Source organism: Lipotes vexillifer, unplaced genomic scaffold, assembly GCF_000442215.2.
Source record: "Lipotes vexillifer unplaced genomic scaffold, Lipotes_vexillifer_v1.1 scaffold1272, whole genome shotgun sequence".
NCBI classification, from domain to species: Eukaryota; Metazoa; Chordata; class Mammalia; order Artiodactyla; family Lipotidae; genus Lipotes; species Lipotes vexillifer.
This window is the reverse complement of record NW_006779909.1, coordinates 1,351,464-1,373,976: the sequence shown is the minus strand read 5'-3', so window position 1 is coordinate 1,373,976 and position 22,513 is coordinate 1,351,464. Positions and strand designations below refer to the sequence as shown.

General features: G+C 43.2%; 1 protein-coding gene across 1 annotated transcript in view; it reads right to left on the bottom strand.

Annotated features, from left to right (window-relative positions):
• Positions 1-22,513, bottom strand: part of LIMCH1 (LIM and calponin homology domains 1) — a 348,851-nt gene that overhangs the window by 48,735 nt on the left and 277,603 nt on the right. The window contains 5 exon segments of the mRNA XM_007453042.1: positions 5,208-5,426; positions 9,619-10,027; positions 10,237-10,394; positions 11,830-11,956; positions 16,767-16,802. Coding sequence (XP_007453104.1) covers positions 5,208-5,426; positions 9,619-10,027; positions 10,237-10,394; positions 11,830-11,956; positions 16,767-16,802 — 949 coding nt within the window.

Here is a 22,513-nt window from a genome sequence, read left to right as displayed (position 1 = left end):
AAAGAGTGAATAATAGGAGAACCAAAAAGAGCTGCTGGAAGAAGCATGTGAGCATCTGCAAGGGCAATCGTCTTCTGGAAAAAGCTGTTCATGTCTGTTTGCTTCCTAGAGAATTACAGCTGGAGCTACTGACGGGCTGAGTTGGAAGACAACATGGAATTTATCCCATTTGTTTGAAATTCACATCTGTTCAATATGGTGATTCTGATGACCTTACTTTGACCTAAAAAACTTTGCACCTATCACCTTTCCAGGCTTCTGAAAAATATACCGTAACTTTCTTTCTCCCATTTGTTGAATGACAATGTTAAAACTAACTTAAGGGCACCTCTATGAGTCACTGTGACATCAAGCTAAGTGCTCTATACATAGGAATTCTCACGATAACCATCAGATGCCTATACTATTATTATCCTTATTTTAAATATAAACTGAGGCTTACGGGGGTGTTGGTCTTTGACCTAGTGCATGGGGTACTTTAGGTATTTTAGGAAAGGGTCACTTTTGGCAACAACAAGGCAGGAAGAGATTCAAAGACAAGTATAGCTCACAGTGGATCAAGAAAACAGTAGACTATCTTGAAAGGAGACATTTCTCTGTAGGTCACTAAACAGGATAAATTAGTCCTTAGATTAAAAGACCTTCCAAATTCTTTTCCAATCCTGGATTCTACAAGTCTAGTATTTGTGCTATGATATGATCTTCTTACAGAAGCCAGTATTTTAAAATGCAAAAAAAAGTGAGTGTTAGATTTCCACTGGGAAATATCTCAAGGATAACTGGGAGGGGCCGTGGGAGCCCCGATCCCTCTGGTTGGAGTGTATGGCATCTAGTCACCCTCATCACCTCTTAGCTCTGTGATCCCCTCTTGAGGTCTTTGCTTCTGCTAGTCGCAACACGTGGAACAGCCTGCTTCCCCCCTCCATTCCAATGCAAATCCTACAAGTTGATTTTGAAACTCACATAAAACCTTCCCAACTAGACTAACTGCAGCCTACAATGATCTTACCTGTTCCTTGCCATTTTATGTCCCTCTAGGCTTCTAACCCTGTTTTCTAGCACTTAAATATTATTTTATACACTTTGCTAGTTGCTTTATGAAAATTGCTCTCACAGCCAGTTTATGAGTTTCTTTTTCAATTTCAAAAATGGGCCACGGAGTAGGTCATTTATTCATGCTTATCAGGTAACGGACAACCATCGGCACAACGGCTATCATGATCTCATTACCTTAAAGGTGATTCAATTGAGGATGATCTGGAGTTTGTTGGTCTCAACAGATATAACCAGAGTATTAAAAATTAATAATGAGCCAAACTTAATTTAGGATCTATTTCTAAAGTAAGAGTCGATGGTGCACAGAGTTTCTAATGAGAAAGATGAGGTAGAAGGAACCTGAAGACATGACGTCATACACAAAAGTGGTTGTGCGGACCCAAGAGGCTGACCCTCCAACCTCACACCCTGTGGCCCATTGCAGCGTGGTGTCCACCCTCTTCTGCCGCTCGGCCTCTCCGTCTGAATTAATGCCCCTGCCTACTGGTACTGTGCCCTTTGAATAGTTCCAGCTCACCCTGAAGGAACTGTGACATTTTAGTGGTGGGTGAGGCTACTCCTCTGTAAAAAGTGTATCTGTTGGGAATGCAGTTTTGGGAAGAAAGACACTATTTAAAAAGAAGAACACTATTCCTTTGACAGCCCCACAGAATGGGGCAAATGAATTAGAAACAGCAAATCAAGCACAAGCTGGTAAAAAGGCCTGGGAGGCTGTTGAGTGCAGCCTCCCATTTTAAGCTGGTCACCATATTTTGCCACGACCAATGAATTCTACCGTTTCAATGGGAATATGCTGGCTGAAACACAGTCAAGAAATGCTTTTCCTGGAACATGGAGAAGGAAGTAAAACGAGGAGTAGGTTTAAAAATGGCTCTTAGGGGATTTCCCTGGTGGCGCAGTGGTTAAGAATCCACTTGCCAATGCAGGGGACACGGGTTCAAGCCCCGGTCCGGGAAGATCCCACATGTCATGGAGCAACTAAGCCCGTGCGCCACAACTTCGCTCACCACAACTAGAGAAAGCCCACGCGCATCGAAGACCCAACACAGCCAAAAATTAATTAATTAATGAATGAAAAGAAAACGGCTCTTAGGATGACATATTCTAAATGGAAAGCTTTTGGTGTCGTAAGTTGTAAGGGAGTATGAAGAGTGTTTTAGCCAAAATTTCACGAAGTGCAGCTAACAACTTGGCTCGAAGTCTGATACATACAGGTAGTTATCTACCCAGAAAATAACGTAGTAGCCCCTGACATGGTTAATTCAGGAACCTAAAGTACTAGACATGAGGTAAATAAGTGCTATGACCTCTTCAGAACCACCAGGGTTTATTGAACTAGAAATCACTCCAAACTAGGTAGTTTCTTTCCAGAGTAAGAGACTCCCAGGCTCTTCCATGAGATTAGACCTCAGGCTGCCCAGGATCATGATGGTTTCCAGAAAAAAGTCCACAAGGCCACCTTTTGATTAGGGCTTTCCTTGTTATACCGTATACACTTCTGAAATAACATGATTTCTTTCAGATCATCTAATTTTGCCTCTCTTGAAACAAGATACTTTTGGGGCAATGTAACCAATGTGACATCTTTCAATCCATCTTCTCTTTGCCATTACAGAGTATAGCAGTACAACTACTGTTAAGGTGGAAAATGCCTGGCAGTAAGAGACAATAGGCTATTTTCTTGTTATGTTGCTCACTGTAAAAGTAAGAAAATTAGTAATTATTGAGAATGAGTATTTTTTAAGGGAGGTTTAGTAAAACCCCAAAAGAAACAAATAAAACCCCCTTTTCTTCTGTTTACGATTCCATATAGGATTGATAAAGCTTTTTCCCCAAAGGGTTAGAAGCTTCGAACAAGAGAGATTAAATAGTTGGTGTGGGAAGTTTAGACCTTATACCATCTGGTCTCTTTACTTATTCCTTTAACTCCTGCTGGTAAAAAATCTATTCCGCCAAGGGCAGGGCTCCTCCCAGATTCACACAACAAAATGGTCAGAGGGCAGAGGTAAAGGTAGAGAATGGACACGTGCCTGATAGCAGAGCCCTTAGGATTTGTTCTTGGAATTAATCTACTGTGCCTGACTAAGCCCTGTGTACCTCTGTTATGGGACCAGTGTGGCTCCTACACTGTTGCTTCTCCAAAGTACAGGGACAAAGAACTGTGCTCAACAGTACGTGCAAAGGGCCTGTGGCCTGATGGACAGAGTAACCAGATTGAGTCATGGAAAGGTACTTATGAAGGGAACTTAGGAAACACTCATCATTAAGTGTGGCAAAAGAAAAATAAGAACAGAATTACTAACTGCCCCAGAAAAGCAATCCTACCACTGCAATGTCTAATTAATTGGGGGAACTTATTTATTTATTTATTTTTTTGTGGTACGCGGGCCTCTCACTGCTGTGGCCTCTCCCGTCGCGGAGCACAGGCTCCGGACGCGCAGGCTCAGCGGCCACGGCTCACGGGCCCAGCCGCTCCGCGGCACGCGGGAGGGGAACTTATTTAAATTTAAGAGCATAAGTTCATGTTGACTCTACTAGTAAAGTTCCCACACTCCTAACAGAATTCAGTCTTCCATCTCATGATAACTCATAAGAACTCTTCAGAGGTGGTAACATTCATGCAAATGAAAAGCAGAATTAAATTCCAGGTTGAGGGATTCAGCCTGTGCCTCGATCACAAAACTTTTCTCCTAGAGACCAGCAAACATGCTACCATGGTGAGGAAGTTATTTTGGTCCATTCCGCTTTGAATCTCTTTCTAGGGCTTGAGCACTGCGAGGAAGAATTAAATCCTCTCAACTCCTCTGCGAAAACATAATTTATTCTTCAAAAGACAAATCCTGGAGATAAGAAAAATAATATCTAGTCCTCTGGATGGGTTTAGCTAGCTGGGTCATTTAACTTAGCCCTGGAGCTGGAAGACAAGTTTCCCTCTGGACCAAACTTTTCTAGGTGCTGGGGGAAAAAACCTTGACAGTTTTCCCCATCCTTTATAATTCCAACCCAATCACTATAAATTAAAACCGCAGAAATCAGCCTCTGGTGAGAACAGATAAGGCTGAACGGAGTCCGACTCTACCCCAAAAGCTGGCCTGTATCTGTGGTACTGACAGTTGGGGTTTGATCAGCAAAACCAGCACGAACCCTGGTGAGAGATCTAAGAAAAAGCGTAATCTTCTTGATGACGTTTTATACTCCAAATAAGCAAACCTAATGTTATTTTGAGTTCTCTCTTCTGCTATTCTTGAATTACCCTACATTTTTCAGCTTGGCCATTCAATAGTACTTCTAATTACATTGGATTTCAGGGGCTAAGCCAATAAAAAAATTAATTTGATTTTTAATGAGTTTTTAAAAACTAATAAGAAAGATACCCTTTTATACATATTGTCAAGGATGGAAAGTCAGGTTCTGATGACACCAGTTATTTTCAAATTATGTTAACAAGCCTTATGGGGCCCTGAATAAACAGAAATGAAGGTATTTCAGATATTGGTTTCTTTTTCTATAACACTAGACACCAATCGCAGGGCGACAAGGAAAAGGTTTTTACTCATAACACATGACACCTTCTGTTATATTCCTCTGTTAGGGCTGAACTGTGTCCTCCCCCCTATTTATATGTGGAAGTCCTAAACTCAACTACCTCAGAATGTGACCTTATTTGGAAACAGGATTTTTGCAGATGTAATTAAATTAAGACGAGGTCATACTGGAGTGGAGTAGGTCCCTAATCCAGTACGACTTGTGTCCTTATAAAAAGGGGAGATTTGGACACAGACAACACACAGGGAGAGTGTCATGTGAACATGAAGGCAGAGATCAGGGTGGGGCATCTACAAGGCAGAGAATGTCAAAGACTGCCAGCAAACCACCAGAAGCCAGGACCAGATTCTCCCTCATAGACACCAGAAGGAACCAACCCTGCCAACACCTTGACTTTGGACTTCCAGCCAGTAGGACCATGAGACAATTAATATCTGTTGTGTAAGCCACTCAGTTTGTATCACTTCGTTATGGCAGCCCTAGCAAACTAAAATACCTTCCTGGAAAGAAATGATCATTATCAAGACCTACTTATTTTTTTTTAAATAGATTATTTCACACTGAAATTATCCCGAAGAGGAAAAAAAAAAAAGTTTGCTTCTTACCGTCAGCTCTTGGGGAAGAGAACTTGGCTTCTTTATGTTCATCTCAATGCTACTGTTGTCTTGTTTCAGCTCCATGGGGGACCCATGCACTCTGGCCACACCTTCAAACGTCTGGGATTTGGTCAACGAGGGGGCAAGTGCCACGGGGGGACACTCTCTCTCCTTCTCCTCCTGGTCAACGTGAACCGTCTCTCCATTCATGGTGACTTTCCCATCTACCTGTAAAAACCGGAATGAACAAGAACATGCTATTACCCAGCAAAAGACTGTAACAAAATAACACGTTCAGAATCACCTTAAATCATTAGCATTTAATAATCATGGTCTAACAAAGAATAAGGTCTTTTATATGCTTCAGTCAGTTCTAGAAACTAGGGCTCCTCTAAATGCCATCTTTTTTTTTGTTTGTTTTTTGCGGTACGTGGGCCTCTCGCTGTTGTGGCCTCTCCCGCTGCGGAGCACAGGCTCCGGACGCGCAGGCTCAGCGGCCATGGCTCACGGGCCCAGCCGCTCCGCGGCATGTGGGATCTTCCCGGACCGGGGCAGGAACCCGTGTCCCCTGCATCGGCAGGCGGGCTCTCAACCATTGCGCCACCAGGGAAGCCCTAAATGCCATCTTTGAAGGCTTCTTTAAAAGGTGGTCTGCTTTCTCAGGCTGCTTCACGTTAGAATACATTTCATGTTCACCTTACTGTGGGTCTGCTTTTATTTTGCAGTATAGAAAATCAAGGGCATATTTGGGTTCCAGTAATTTTTCATTTACTTTCTGACTGCTAATCCACAGCTTTGAGATTTTTTTTTTCTGATTAGCGTATTAAATTAGGCGGAGCTCATCTTAGATCAGGAATATTTCACAGGTTATCCTGTCATGGTCAGGAGCAATGGGTACTTTTTGGAAGCTATCATGGAGGGCAGGGAACCTGGTGCTATGCTATGTGACAGTAAATCCCTATTTCTAGTTAACCTGACCATCCCAGTTTCTTCAAGAAAAAGAGGCCATGCATATTAAGATATTTTTGTTTTGCACCCATGTCTAGGGAGGGTGGTGGGAGTGAGAAAGAAGGAGTGACAGTGGTTAGTCTGGCTTATTAAAAGGCGTCTAGAAGTCTCTGTCTTAAGGTCTGACAGTATGTAGCGTGGTCCCGAAAAGAAGCTCTGCAGTGAGACGGCCTCAGAGTGAGTCCTGGCTCTATTGCTTAACAGCCATGTAATCTTCAGCCTCGGTTTCCTCACCTTTATGGTAATAGTATTCCTTAATGATGCTGTTACGGTGATTTTAAGGATTAATATATGCACAGAATTTAGAACAGTATCTGACACATTTTAAGTATGTAAATATTAGCTATTCTTCTTACTAAACCTTCTAAAATCTTTTAAAAGGAATAACAGAAGGGCAGATGCTAGTTATAGTTTATTTACCCTAAGTCAGTGGCTTGTATATCTACTGTCTGTGATCCATGAAGTTGAAATCACAACTGAACGCACACACGTAGAGATAACTGAAACGAAGTTTTGCAAAATAATATTTACCTTTTTTTATGTGTGCTGCACTAGGCTGTTTTTTAAACATTGTATTCTATTCTACCTCCTTTTTTTTAAAAAAGAGAATGCTGATTCCAAACCACTAAATTGATTTCATAACCTAGCAACAGGTGGCAACTCTCAGTTTGAAAACACTGCCTTAAACCATCTTACTTGCTCTTCCTTTACTCTTTTTTTTTTTTTTAATTTTTATTTATTTATTTATTTATTTATGGTTGTGTTGGGTCTTCGTTTCTGTGCAAGGGCTTTCTCCAGTTGCGGCAAGGGGGGGCCACTCCTCATCGCGGGGCGCGGGCCTCTCACTATCTCGGCCTCTCTTGTTGCGGAGCACAGGCTCCAGACGCGCAGGCTCAGTAATTATGGCTCACGGGGCTAGTTGCTCCGCGGCATGTGGGATCCTCCCAGACCAGGGCTCGAACCCGTGTCCCCTGCATTGGCAGGTGGACTCTCAACCACTGCGCCACCAGGGAAGCCCCTTCCTTTACTCTTAAATCTGTTGTACTAAGAGACTGAGCCTGTATTCCCTGTCTCCCGTGCCCACCTCCTCCCCACAAGAAAACACACACACACACACGCACACGCACACCCCTTACCTTCATTTCTGGCATTATCTGGCAACAACTGTTCCATTTACATACTACCATACAAGTGGGTCCACCCACTCAATGGTGGGGCTGTGAACAGGGTTGACAGCCATCAAGACCTATGATGAGCTGAGGGCTCATTGGTGAGCCCCAGCTCTGAAAGGATCTCTATCCAGTTCCTCAATCCACCTCTCCTGAGGCCTCCACACTGTCTTGCCACAATGGCAAGGGACTAGGTTTTCTCAGGGCCAAAGTCTTGCCATGAAGTCATCTATCCTAATTCTTCTGTTTAAATGATCACATTGTGCTGTTTATATGAAGGATAGGAAGTGGACATCTGGATTAATTGATCCGCTGCCTTGGATACCAACTTAACTAAATGTATTCCCTATCCCTGTGCCGGGCCACCTCAACATCAAACCTTGCTTCATGAAATCTCAGACAGTGCATCACCGTGGGCCCTAGGTGAAAGACAGCTGCCGAGGTACTTAGGTGGCCTGCCGAGCACATATGATCATGTGTATATCTGTGTGTGCACGAGTCTGCATGATGAGTAGCTCATCTTCTCAGGAAAAAATTAGTGTATTTATTCAATAAACCGTTGCTGAGTGCCTAGGCACCTATGCCAGGCACTCAGGATGAAGCTATGAACAACAAGGACACAGTCCCTGCCCTTCGAGGGATAAACATCTCAATTCAACCCAGATGAGACACAGCCAGGACATTTTTCTTTTGTTTCATCAAAGCCTAAGGCGCAGATTTTGAAGATACGTTCAGAGTTATCTAAGCAAGAGTCAGAAAGTGTGGTTTGGTTCCCTCTGAAATTCAATAGGAAGATACACGGCATCCCACTGCTCAATTAGTTTAGTTTAGCAAACTTTCTTTACAGTCACATGTCCGTGTCTGCTACTGATGAATTCCACCTGTCTTCTATTATGAACCCATGTGGTGTGCAGGGACCATGAGAACTGATTTTTCTTTATAGTCAACATAGCTTGAGACAAAGGATGAGCACTGATGTGAGGGAAAATACTAGAATTTGAGGAAGAAAAAAGACGTTTGACTGTCATAGATTCTTTGGTTCTGGTACGTCACTTTACACGTTCATTGGCAACCCCTCCAGCCCCCAAAACAACATAGTTTCTTCCCACTTAAAAAATAATAAATATCTGTCTCATCTGAGAACAAAGTACATGTATTCCCATGTATTCCCTGTATTATTATTTTTTTGTATTGTAGCATCTTTTTATTTTTTTATTTATTTATTTTTTAAACTTCTTTTTTTTTTTTTTAATTTTTTTTTTAAGGTGTTGGGGGTAGGAGTTTATTAATTAATTTATTTATTTTTGCTGTGTTGGGTCTTCGTTTCTGTGTGAGGGCTTTCTCTAGTTGTGGCAAGCGGGCGCCACTCTTCATCGCGGTGCGCGGGCCTCTCACTATCGCGGCCTCTCTTGTTGTGGAGCACAGGCTCCAGACGCGCAGGCTCAGCGGCCATGCTCACGGGCCCAGCCACTCCGCGGCATGTGGGATCTTCCCAGACTGGGATACGAACCCATGTCCCCTGCATTGGCAGGCGGACTCTCAACCACTGCGCCACCAGGGAAGCCCTGTAGCATCTTTTTAGATATGATGGCAGTTTCTTCCTAAAAGAGAGGTAGCTGTATATACTTCTATTTAAGCCAAAGGCAATCACAATTTTGTTTTGAGGAATTTGCAATACCTCCAGATAGCTGGAGATACCTAGGGTGCTGCTAGATTAGGGTTTGTTATGACTACTATAGAGAGACCATGCTGGAGATAGCTGGAGATACCTAGGGTGCTGCTAGATTAGGGTTTGTTATGACTACTATAGAGAGACCATGCTGGAGATAGCTGGAGATACCTAGGGTGCTGCTAGATTAGGGTTTGTTATGACTACTATAGAGAGACCATGCTGGAGATAGCTGGAGATACCTAGGGTGCTGCTAGATTAGGGTTTGTTATGACTACTATAGAGAGACCATGCCATCATACCCAACTATGAAACAGGCATTGCTCATGGAGATGACTCAACCACCAATCTCACGGAAGTCCATCAGTATGAAAAACAGGAACTGAGGGGAATCGTCTATCCCTTAACTATCTGCAAACCAGATCTCAGAGACACATAAACTTCACAATCATACATGTTAACACATTTTGCTCTTGTTTGATAAAAACAATTGCATCTTCTTGAGGCAAGATGCTTCCTTGCAGTGATTACCTGGGGTTCAGTTTTGGTTCTACCCTTAAGGAACTCATCCTACCTTGAAGGTCTTCAGGACCTCTTGAGAGTTTTTGGGCTGGGAGTAAGGCTTGGGTGTCAGCATAGGCACTGCTTTGGGAGTGACAGTTTTGCTTGGAGACCCACTGCCTGCTGACATGCTGGCATCCAGTACACTGGTACGAGCGATGGTGGTTTCCACGGTGGCAGTGAATTTGGGCGGAGACAGTGACTGTTGCCGCAGGTATTTCATGGGGTTGGGGTCATTCAGGAAGGAGGATAAGTTTGGCTCTGTTGAATGGCTTCTTTCCAGAATTTTTGGCATCTCCAAGCGTTCAAGAACAGCTTCGCTGATGGTGAACCTCTCGATGTACTGCTGAAGGATCCTTTCCGCCTCCTCCTGGGACCGTGCATTCTTGTATGCCTCATGCAACTCCCTCTCTCTCCGCTCCCTAAAGGACGGGCATGGGAGGGGAAGCAAGAACAAAGGCAACAGTCACAGGAATTGCAAAGCAGACCCTGGTAGAGCTGAAGGAAAGCATGCAAACAGGAAGTATGATATTGGTGTCAGAGCCGTCGGGATAACCAACGATTTTTAGGAAAAGCACATCTAGATAATACTGTATACTCAACAACAAGAACAACCGCAGAAAGAACCCACTTTTCCTGGACAATCTCCCTGTAGGTTTTGATGCTTTTCCTTCGTTCACTTGTCCCATCCTCTCCAGCCAGTAACTTCTCCATTTTTTTCCTTTCTTCCTCTTTCTTGATTAAGTCCTGAGAAGCACTTCTTCTCCGGCTCTTCCAACGAGCCAGGTCCTGCAGGGGTGGGGGAGGGAGATACAACATTTATCTTCAGGCTTTGCACATAATTCCATTTCTACTCCTCAGGGTCGAGTAAGCACTGACTACCGGCCAGGCTAAGACACTCCTGTACATCCAATGTAAGCCTGGCTGGAACAGGACTACCTCGAAGGCAGGAACCCCTCAGAAATATCTACATTATCCGTAGCAGGGCAGCGCATTTATTTAAACACGGTAATGTAAAATTTGTGATCAAATTCCACGTCAGTTGCCAAATTTTAAAGTACTGCCTCCGAGGGTATTGTAAGAAACTTCATTTCTTGCTATTTATGACCTCTGCGTCGTGAATGGACTCGCTGACCACAGAATGGTAGGAATTAACCACAGACCTACAATTCCCTCAGGGAAGGAAGAAAAGACAGAAACAAAAAATTGGCTTTGGGGTCTTACAAAACCAACAATTCTGTATGTATTAAGTCATCTGATCCTTTCAAGAACCTCACCACAAATCCTATGGGCAGTTAGAGAGCATAATGTTGAGGACTCAGGATTCTGGAGTCAGACGGGTGGGAGTGCGGCCATGAGAAACAACCCTAGCTCGTTTCTTAGCCTCTCTGCACCTCAGTTTCCTCATCTCTAAAATAGAAACGATAATAATACCTACTCTCACAAGCCTGTCGTGAGGGTTAAATGAGGTACTGCACATAAGGTGCCAGGCACCGACATAATTATTACCACACTTTATCAACTTTAGGAAAGTTAACTTTTTTGACTAAAGGTAGACTCAAATCTGCAGTAGCCACCTCAGAGGGCTCTGTGAGGATGAAGTAATCCACTTTTCCGCCTCTCATCCCTATCTTTAGGCTTCTCCCCTGCCCTGGCCCTTTGCTCTTAGCACACAGGTGATCCCAAGGCCCCCATCAGGCCCTGGAGCCTTCCTTAACTGGTTACAATCCTGGCTCTCTCGCTCACTAGCTGTGTGACTCTGGACAAGTTACTTAGCTGTTCTGGGACTCATCTGTAGAACTGAGGACAATCATAGTTGCTAGCTCATTGAATTACTGAGAGGATGAAGGGATGATTACATGCAGGGTACTTAGAATAGTACCTGTTACTGGTACGCTTTCAGTGTTGGCAATTATCGTTGTCGTTATCATCGATTCCAAATATATAGTCTCAAAAGACAGTCCCTCCTCAATTCTGCATCCCATGCCAGTTGCCTCCCTTCTGCTCCCCTCTTTTTTGTGGCCAAACTTCAGCAAGGGTACTTTCCCTAAAGCCCGCATGGACTGTGTCACCGTTTGAAGCCCTCTTAGGGGCGCCCTTCCTCTGCATGACTTTCCAGCCCAAGTCTGATTTTCCAGACCCGCCTGATTTTCTGCTCCAAAGGGCCTCTAGCCCAGCGGGCAGAGCAGTCTCCCCGCTGCCCACGGCCCTGGACGGCACTCACATCTTGCCATTTGTCATCCTCTTCCCGCAGCTGGTTGTTTATCAGCTGCAGCTGCTCCTGGCGGGCCCTGCTGTGCGGCTGCACCTTGGCCTCCTCCTCACACCGCATGTCGAACATACTCGTGCTCCTGCGTGTGGAGAGAGCAGACGACGGTGGACAGGGATCAGTGCTCCGCAAGTCTCCGCGCATTTGCAGCGTCCCGCCGCGGCGGGGCGCTACCGCGTTTGGAAAAACTGCCCCCTTCCCTCCGCAGCTTAAGGCAGCAGCGTGATTTGCAGTCTGTTCATCCCTGGGCCTGCAGCAGCGGGCATGCCAGCAGCCTCACCTTTTCTCCTTTTGCGGCAAAAAGCGAAAATGTGACCATCTTTGTCTTCAGTGATGGCAGAATCAGGCCAATCTAATTTTATATGTAGGGGTCAATAGATGTTTAAAGTAAAGGGCTAGAAAAAGGTATTTGAAGCTCTGGGCTCGTCTCACTTGTATTAGAAAGTAAAATGAAGAGAGCTAAAATGTATAACTTGGGGAGAATTTATAGGGAGGGAGAGTGGTGTCCCCTGAAGTGAAACTTAATTGCAGTAAATGCTTCTTGGTGTAAAGAGCTGGTGGCTTAAATGCTTTCTCCGTTAACTGAGGCAATTTCTCCATTTTTCAAAAAGAAAAAAATATATATATCGTACAGCTTCAAGTCTAAGGGACCACCTTTTCCTGTTGTATTTTCCGAATTTTGGTTGCATCCAACAGCTATGTATTAATGATACATACGTTTGATGTGGTCTACTTCTATGTCCTGTAAAACTGTCTGTAAACTGATAGTGCGTTGATGGCATCTTGGAATCAAGAAAATATTTAATGGTAAGATTAAAGGATAAAATATATAAATCAGTATATACTTTGTATCCTAAAATTCTCACAATGATTTCACTTTATTTTTGTCAGGATACCTCTGAATTTACTCTTTTAAAAGCAAAAGCATTGGGAAAGCAATTTTTAAAAACCTTTAGGCTGTTCATATAATTGATATATTCTAGAGGAGCTTATTAAATGTTGGGCAAGACCATAGGGCCTTTTCTGCGATGCTTATGTAGACCTTTGCTACAACGAAAGCTGAAGCAGCAAGATGAAAATAGAAATAAAAACCAAAGCAAAATCTTCCCGTTTTTTCTCTCAAAGAAATGACTAGCTCTGGGAACCAAATGGGTCACAGAGGACTCAAATCGAGTGGAGGGCTGTTTCAGAACAGAAGACTGATAGTCCATTTTTGAAGCCAGCTTAACACAAAGAAAAAGAAAAGCCATGCACTGAGACGCCAACTAGTTCCAGACACCATCAGTGATGTCCAAAATAGTCACATCCCCATGGCCAGACAATGCACAGCAGCAGCATCACTGGATGCTAGTGGGTTCCTTAGCAGGCAGCTCTCTGGAAGGAGAAGATGACCCCAAAGCAATGGCTGCCCACGTTCATTCCGGTCCACTCAAATGAACTTGCGTGGATGTGTGGGTGCCTCTCCCCTCTCTCTGGATGCTGCACAATTTGAGTCTGACCTAAGAGAGCTAAAACTGAAGACTGCACTTGTAATCTGCTTTCCCCAAGAGTATTCTAATAATCTGTGCCCAGGGACTTTCTTTGATCTGAGGCTCCTATTTGCATGGATATGACAAACCACGCGTGGAGCTGTCCACAAACTCAGGGGACAGTGTTGACGGTGGCAGCTGTACCTTCCCGAAAGATAAACTGTAGCCCTCAAAAGAGAGGAGGGGCTGCGATTTTTCACCTAGTTGATGCTATTTATTGATGTGGTTTAAGGAAGGTTTAGGAATTTGGAGAGTTAGGTAGAAAAGTCTAACCCATGGGTTTTAAACTTCATGGATCAAAATTCCCTTAAACAAGCTTTCCAGAAAGGGACCAAAACTCATTCCATTCTTCCTTTCAGAGTTTAAAAAAGTCTTACCTTTAAATAGGTCTGATTCAGTCAGTTCATCTTTTAAGGCAATTTACAGGCTTTGGGAAGGTCTTAGAAGATACAAACTCCTCTGAGCTGGGACTCTCCTGTAATCTACTAAATAGTTGGCAGATTGTGGGAGAGGAAGGAGGTCCCTTCCTTCAGCTTTGCCACCTATAATTTTTAAAGGGCAGAATTTCGGTTTAGGCCACAGTGGGTGGCCATAGAGCAAGGACTTCTTCTGGGACCCCGGGAAGAAAATGGCAGCTTTCTCCAGGATTTGAGAATTGCTTATCTCACTCGACTGGCACGGACAGGACGGGAGCAAGGCCTTCAGAATTGCCTTCCTCTGTCCCGGGTTCCTAGCTCTGCTCCCACCATGAAGTTTTAACTGCCTCAGCCCGAACGTGGGCAAAAGCTGGTTAGTGAAATAAAAAGAGAAACACTTGCCTGCCTTCTCATATACCAGGAAGTACTATTTTTCCCTAGAGTTTTTTTTTTTTTTAAAAGAAACACCAGCCAACTGGCCCGAAAAAGAAAGAATAAAACTATGAGCAATATCTCTATACCGTTTCATCAAAAGGAACCAAGCAAGCTGAGAACTGATAATAGTAGACAGAAATGAGCTGAGTCACCATTTAGAAAATGTTCCCTAATTCAGAGGTTGGACTCAGCCTCCAGAATGAAAAAGTGCCTGTCTAGGGATGGGGTGGGGGACCCTGCAGAAGCCTATAGGTTCCAGAATGTTACATGGACTTGCACCAAGGCTATACTTCTCAGCACAACAGGCTGTGCCCTTGGGCTGCCGGGACAAGGGCCCCTGGCTGCAGGGCCCAGGAGCCTCTCTCGGTGACAGGTTGGCATTTCTGAGGGCCAGGATTAAATTACCTCAAGGGGAGCCTGGAAACTGTTTCTGGCCCAAGTCTAAGGTAAGGGAATTAAGAACAAAATGGCCTTTGGCTCTCACAGTGTCCAGCCTCCTCGGAGGGGACCGCTGGGAGAGGAGGCATGTGGAAGTAAAGGGCAAGAAGGTGAAACTAAATCCATGGAGCCATTCGTGGCTTGCCAGGAGGTGGAAATTTCTGTTTGCCTGTGTGGTAGGTCTGCCCCTGACCTGCATTTTCCTTAAAGGGCACATCTTTTTTTGATTGGGCTGCATTTTAAGAATGTGTCAATTATGAACAAATAGAGCCTGTGCCAATACTTGTCCTTAAAGATTTTGAAAAAGGGAGATGGTGGGGGAATGAACAAAACACATTATGAATTTCTGTTTTTAAAAAAAAAAAGACCCTGACATAAACTTTTCTTTTTGTTCCCCACATGGTTTCATATAATTTATGTCTACTCCAAGAAAGAAATTCAGCCCTTTGGATGTTCCTAGATAAGACCCTTGGAAAAGAAGCTCTGTATACTCACCCTGGCCCATAAGGCTGCTTTTTTGGTAAATTTAGAGGAGTCCCCACTCCCACCCGTTTTAAAAAAAATCATTAACTTCTCCTGAGGGTGAGGTTTCATATTCAGGTACGGGTAAAATTCAAAAGCTCTTTAATGTAGCTTCTTTTCTTTCAGCTTTTAGGGTTTTTTAGAGATCTGTATTAGGCAAATTGCACAGCAGCTTTGCAATGATGAAGAGTAAATCCATTCTATCAAAATGTTTTTGCTAACCATATCAAAAAAGTGTTTTGCCTATCAATCTTATATAACCCTCTTTTCGGTGAATGTTAAATACTGCCACTGTAGATTTTAAAAGCAACAACCAGGGCTCAATTTTATAGACTACTTAGCTTCATGCAGTCAGTCAAGCTCCGGCTGAATTTGGTTTTGAGACATGAATGTTCCATGTGTCAGGCCACAGAGCAATTGTGCATCACACATCGGAAACCGATACCCTTGGCACACGAGTCAGACTGCTTCGAGCTACACGTACAGCCTAAGCTGACCTCTTGAACACAAACATGGGGAAAGCACAATTCAAGAACAGTAAATTGTGGCCTGATCTCGTTGTCATTGGTGGAAATGATATTTGTCTGTTCTACACTGTTATGTAGATTCCTCACTCGGTGACTTGAAACTATGGATCAGGCCAGGAAGACAGGCAGAGGGATTACTAGGGTCCACTCTTATGATGGCCCAGATTCCCACTAGGCCACAAAATCCCTCTCCCAGAGGACAGACATCAGGCTTAGTGGGCCACTGTTGTTGGAATGAGATATTAATCATGTTTCTTAAATCTGAGCGTCCTGCAAAGAAAACTTCTGCCTTGGATATCAGTTTCAGAATGCTCTGCCTATGAGAAATCCATTTTTGAAATGGAGTTAATGTGGTCACAAACGGGAGAGAGTGGATTCTTTTCAAATTTGGATGTGAGGCGGGGGATGGGAAATGCATCTCTGAGAGGAGCGGAAACCAAGGAGAGGCAGCCCAAGTCATGTTGTACATTTTGACCCCTGACTATGCCACGGAACTTGAACGAAATCCCAACGTTTTGGTCTCAAGCATCCCACAGTTTATATTATTCCAACCTGGGAGGAACTTGGGCTTCTGAATCTATCATTCGTGGCTTAGGATTTATTTTCTTAGCTTAAAAAAAAGGTAGCTACGAGAATGACCACTTCGTGGCTAAGCCTTTACATATCAAGAATTCAATGCAAAGCGCAGAAAAGCCTTTTAACAATTCCGTGGCTCAGAAGGGGTTCCAACGTCCGAACGCTAACAAGAACAACTTTCACATGCCCTCTCTACAAAAAGTAAATGTTAACTTTTAAGCAGCAGCTGCATATTAGAATCATGCTTCAGTGGCTTTTTCATTCATCTCTCCTGCACAGAACATATGTTCTGCATTCCAACTTCAAGTGCTTCTCTGAGGCTGCAGAGAAGAGTCAGTTAGCTCTTCAATCCACTGTCATATTAATTGCATTTCAATTAGTGGTGAGTACTGGAAGCATGCAGTTTAGGCTAGTAATTAATGTATTCCTACAAATACAAGACAACTTACTCTGCGTCATCAGACACAGGAGTTCTCGGTCCGTATCTATAAGACCAAATACAAAATTAGAGGATTGGTAAGACGAAGGTTAATGCTGTAACCAAGCTGGAAATAAAAACTACAAGTGAAATGTATGTGTGCCAAACCTTTTTTGCTGATCATACTGGAAGAGAAGTGTCATTATACAATTAGTAATAGTCATTAACTGCTGAAAATGAAAGCAAAGTCTTGACATTTCTGAAGAATGCAAAATTTGTAGTAAAGCCCAGAGGAGAAGTGAAAAAAATCCCCATGCTACCCACAGAGAAAGAATCTGTCCAATACAAACACAAAAAGGCTTAGGTGCAACCCACAATGTTTAGAGAAGGCAGCTTAGAAAAACCCAAACATGTATTAAGACGGTTCACAAACAGCTGAACTGTTCTTTGCCTTTCTGTGCAGAGTAATGGGCTGTAATGGACACCCAGCATAGAAGCACACACTTACTGACCCTTTCCCTGATGTGTTAATGCATCTGCACAAATAACATCAAAGAGTGTTTCTGCAGTTTTCTGAAAGCAAACCAGAACTCCAACCAAAACCCCAATCAGTGCCTTCCACATGCAGTTGACAAAAACCACAATTCCTAGAAAACTGGCAGCCTTAATCAAAACCAGACGTGGATGATACTCCACAACTTAAAAAGTAATGAAGTTTTTTAAAACAATCTTTTATATTCTTCTGATTATTTAGATCTACAAAGTTGTACCTTCTTCGATATAGGCATTTTAAGTTTTAATGCATCTGATAAAACAAAGAAAAAGGTCAAATTAGAAAATAAAAACTAGAACATTATGCGGGCATATTTTAAGCACATTAAAAAAAAGCAGCTCCCACAAATGACTATTTCAGCAAAGGAGGATATTAAGAGAAGGTTCTTACCTATGCCCTGAAAGGCTGTTCATTCATGCATTCCGATGGCGGACAAAGAATTTTTTGAGTAAAGAAAAAATGTCCTGCTTTCAGTCCAATAAATTAAATTTGCGGGTTTTCAGCAAAAATTACCTGATCCTGTGTTCAGTTTATAACAACTTACAGGGAAAAGAGTAATTTCTAAAGATCTCTTCCAATGATCTTAGAGAAAACACTCCAAAGCACGTGGGTGGGCACACACATACACCCCTCTCTCTGATACCTTCAGCATTCTACAACAGTCTGATTCGTTAATAATTATTTTCATGCACAGCGAAGGCAACCACACTAGTTAAAAACCCAAAGTTTCTGTTGGAATGGCCAAAATCAAGAAGAGGAAAGTGTTTGTGAATGTCTCTCTTCCGGAAGTAAGACCCATTTTCTGTTTCTCTGGGGAATAGTTTCAGAAGGTGCTAAAGGTTAAGTTAATACCCTCAAAACCATCACTGCATGGAGGCAGATGGATTCCTTCACATCAAGAAAGAGTACATAATCAGTGTTAATTCTACCCAGAATTAACAGTGTTAATTCTGAAGCCTCGGTAAAATGTTTCCCAGTTAATTAACAGGCCTACTAGAATAGACATTCAAATATAGTGTTTTCTAAATTATCTACGGAAACGAGGAGAGAAGCTATTCTTAATGGATGGCTAATCTAGGAATGATCAATTAACAGTTGGTATGTATTTCTGTGTCTATTGGAATATTTTAATTCATGTTTTACTGAAGTAAAATATACATATAGAAAGTGCACAGACCATATACACACACCTTGATGAATTTTCACAAACCACAGATTAGTGTTGAGTTTTGTGCTATATAAATGGACCTATACAGTATGGACTCTTCTGAGTTTGGCTTCCTTAGCACATTTCGTTTATGAGGTTCAGCTATGTTGCTGCATATGCAGGATATATTTAAATTTAAATTGCTTCTACACAAAACACTTAACAGCATTTCGTGGACAGCTCTGCCAACAAACATAGATTAACACTGCAACATAAGCTCCATGATGGTAGGGATTTTTCTTTTGCGGTTCTCTGAACAGTGACCAGACTAGGCCCTCAATAAGTACTTATTGGATGCTCTGGAAATTGAAAAGAATAGTGCAGTCTCTGAAGATGACCTTCATTTATCTGTTTACTATATACATATGGGTTTAAGAAATTTCCCCTCAGACTAATTTATTAGCTTTAAGAGGGCACAAATTTCATCAGAATTGCCTTTGCTGTTAGGGAGAAGATAATTAGAGTTTGGGCTTCAAATGATTTTCCCAGTTGTCCTATGGAAAATAGAAAAGTGAAGATGAGTTTAAAAAAATCACTAACAAAGAGATTTTTCAAAAAAAAATGCAAAGTAGGTCAGTCAACAGACTATCAAGTACAAAACTGGCCAGACAAATCACAGTTGGTATAAGCATCCTACAAAAAAAAAAAAAAAAAAAAAAGCATTTAATAAAGTTTAATTGTGACGGTGGCGGTATTTAGAAAGACAAAAAGAATACTCTATTCACCTACTGATTGTGTTTATGTAACTTTCAGCACTAATAAAGCACTTCAGGATCAATGATTAGCAATATTATGAACTAGCATAAGCTTCATTTGAAGTGAGAGGGAAAAATGGATTTACTGCTCATTTAAGATTATCTCCCAGCACCCAGCACAGCATTTTACACATAGTAATTACTCAGTAAATACTTGTTGAAAGGAAACATGAATTCCCAAGGTGTGTGCTTTGCTCAATCACACAATTACGTCACAGAGTTAATCTCGCTATATCTCCTTACGCTCAAACCAGCCATTCAGTCCCATGTGAATATAAAGAGGTCTCTTCCCGAATCGCAGATGGACGGACAGATACAAGTGACAGGGAGGTCGTCAGACCGCCACAGTTTCCTCTGGTAGCCTGGTAGGGAATGCGCTGGCGTGGAACAGCGGCTCCCCCTTCAGACAGAGGTGGGTTTGGATCTTGGATCTGTGATTACCAGCTGTGTGAGACCAGGGCCTCGGTTCCTTATTGTAGAATACAGAAGAAACTGCTTAGTCTCAAAGGCTGTGTGAGAAGTGAGTAAATGGGCCGCCTAGAATGTTCTAGTAGGCAGCCTATAGGCCTCACTTCCTTCTCCCCTTTCATGCTAACTGCTCTCCGGCAGCCCAGGGATGCAGGGTCCGGCACCACATCAGGGCATCTGGGGAGAGAGTGAGCGTGGTGGGCAAGGCTGTCCCTCTCTCACTAACCTGCCCTCACCTGCTGGGATCCAGGTGTGATCCAGGTGTAACTTCTCTCTACATCAGGCTTTCCATTTGTGAGTTGGAGCCAACAGCCATTCATTCAACCTACCTGTGAATTCCCAGGAGAAGGTACGCTGGAGGAAGCAGAGGCACTTTGAAAGGGTAACAGTTATAAAGTGGAGCACGGCTACTACTCCTGCCCCCTGAAACCAGTGTTACAATAAGGCTCTCCTATGGTAGTATTATGATTCAGAAGAATGTAAACCATACATTAAATCCAGATGGTGACGATGGCTAGGATCTTAATCTTAAAATTTGGGGATTACTTAAGGCTTTCTTTACTCCCCACTGCACCCTCTGTCCCACTCCTAGCAAAAGGTCCTTTGTGAAGCAGAACTTCACTTCCTGTTCTACGTGGAGCTTTAATTATGCTCCACACTCCTTACTCCTCTGCCCTGCACTGATCAGGCAGACCACACTTTTCACAAAAGTCTATCACTCTTACTAAATAGCAACAGAAGCTTCAACATATAGGACCTGAAACCAGACCATGAACGCCAGGATTACTATTTCCCTACTTACATTTTATTTTTTTTTAATTTGTAGTTTACATTGGAGTATAGTTGATTTATAATGCTGTGTTAGTTTCAGGTGAACAGCAAAGTGATTCAGTCATACATATACATATATCCATTCTTTTTCAGATTCTTTTCCCATATAGGTTATTACAGAATATTGAGTTCCCTGTGCTATATAGTAGGTCCTTGTTGATTACCTTTTTAACGTATTCCCTACCTTCATTTTAAATCAAGTCAGAGCACGGAATGGAAATCCTACCTCTAGAAAGCACTATTTGCTAATGTTAACATTAAATTAAACTAATTTTATAAGTAGTATATATCTTCTTTGGACCTGAAGACCCTCCTGGAATCAGAATGAAATCAAGTAGGTCAGAAAGAAGTTCAACTCCTTTACCCGATGGCTCCTATGTGAGCCAGGAAGAAATAAAAGAGTTTCCCATTTAGGCTGCCCACAAAATGAGAGTCAGAAGGAATGTTTAATAGGACAATTCACAACTGAACTATTCTTTCCACACCTGCTCACATGCAAAAAAAGAAAAAATCATCTTGGCAGGCTAGGCCATTTCATTTCTGCTAGCAATAGCAGGTAAGTGGCACTGATAAACCATAAAGCATTAATGATACATTCAAAGCATGTATCAAGGCTCAGACTGGAGAAACAAAGTCAAAACAGCTTAGGATAATCTTCTGACCTCTTATCTTTTATTGGTGGACCCTTGGCAGATTCCTCCACAATGCGTTGATTTGCAAATGGAACTGGACGGAACTGGTTTAGCTTGGATCCAATGTGTCTAAGAGACATCCCAGTTCTCCTGGCCATCACATCATCTTTTTGTGAATCATACAATTTTCTTTGGCCTTTCAGTTCACTGCCACTCCAGGCAGGAGCTGTCATCTTCTCTGACTTCTCTTCTCTCTCTGAGGCCTCCCATTCAGAGGTCAGAGGACAGGAACTAGGGCACATCAGTCCAGCCAGTCAAAGGGCACTTATTGCTAAAGATGTTCTCAGTAGCATCACTCGCTTGGCATTAACTCAAGACGGAAGAAGCCAGTGATCACAGAGGCAGCAGCACACATAGCAACTGAGGATTAATACCTTGGACCTCCATCATGCAGCTGATACTTACACGGGAATGGGTTTCCCTTTTTGGTGTTCGTGATTCCTGAGAATGAAATTTGGCCAGCACCCAACCACATGCAAGGTCTAAAGTCTCTACCCAGGAAGGGCACTGAAAGCAGAGCTCTGACCCTGGGATGGGCGCATTCCTTTAAGGGGCTCCACGCCACATCAGTCATCAAGCGCATACTGTGGCTTTAAGCTGTTTTGGGGGACCCAGCAGCCACAAACAGCAGAGGCAGCGCACCCTGGAAAGCGGGCGAGGCGCTCACAGTGGCTGGCCGCTCTCCTCGGATCTTTCAGCCTTTGGCACCGTCTCAGAACCTCTTTGAACAACGCCTTCAGTCGCTTCTCTGCCATCCTGCGGCAGCTGTTTGCAGGTAACTAAAGCCAGACGGGACAGCTTTACTACTAGGAAAGAATTCCCACCAGAGGCCTCGGGCCCACCTGTCGGCCTTCACGTCCTCACCTTTCTCTGTCCTCCTCGGGCACTCACCTAAACTGCAGCTATGCTCTTCCTGGGACTCCGGCACCACAGCCAGCCGGCAGACCCTCTTACAACGGTCATCTACACCAGACGTCACTATTCTGTTGATGATCAAGTAGCATTGGCAGCAAGAGGGAAGAGGGAAAAAGAGTTAGGAGAGGAGAAAGTGAAAGTCACTGAGACTGAAAGGTTAAGAGAGAAAGTTCGGTTGCTATTCCAGAAGCCGGTTAGTAAGGATGACATACTCAGAGTGAGATAATAGAATATGGGCCTGAGAAAGTCAAAGAAGGCTAGCCTGACTCTGCCACCATGGGGCTGAGTGATGGCCCCTTAGTAGTCAAGGACTCAAGGATGCGTTCCTTACTAATTTCTTAGTCCCACCCCTTCCAC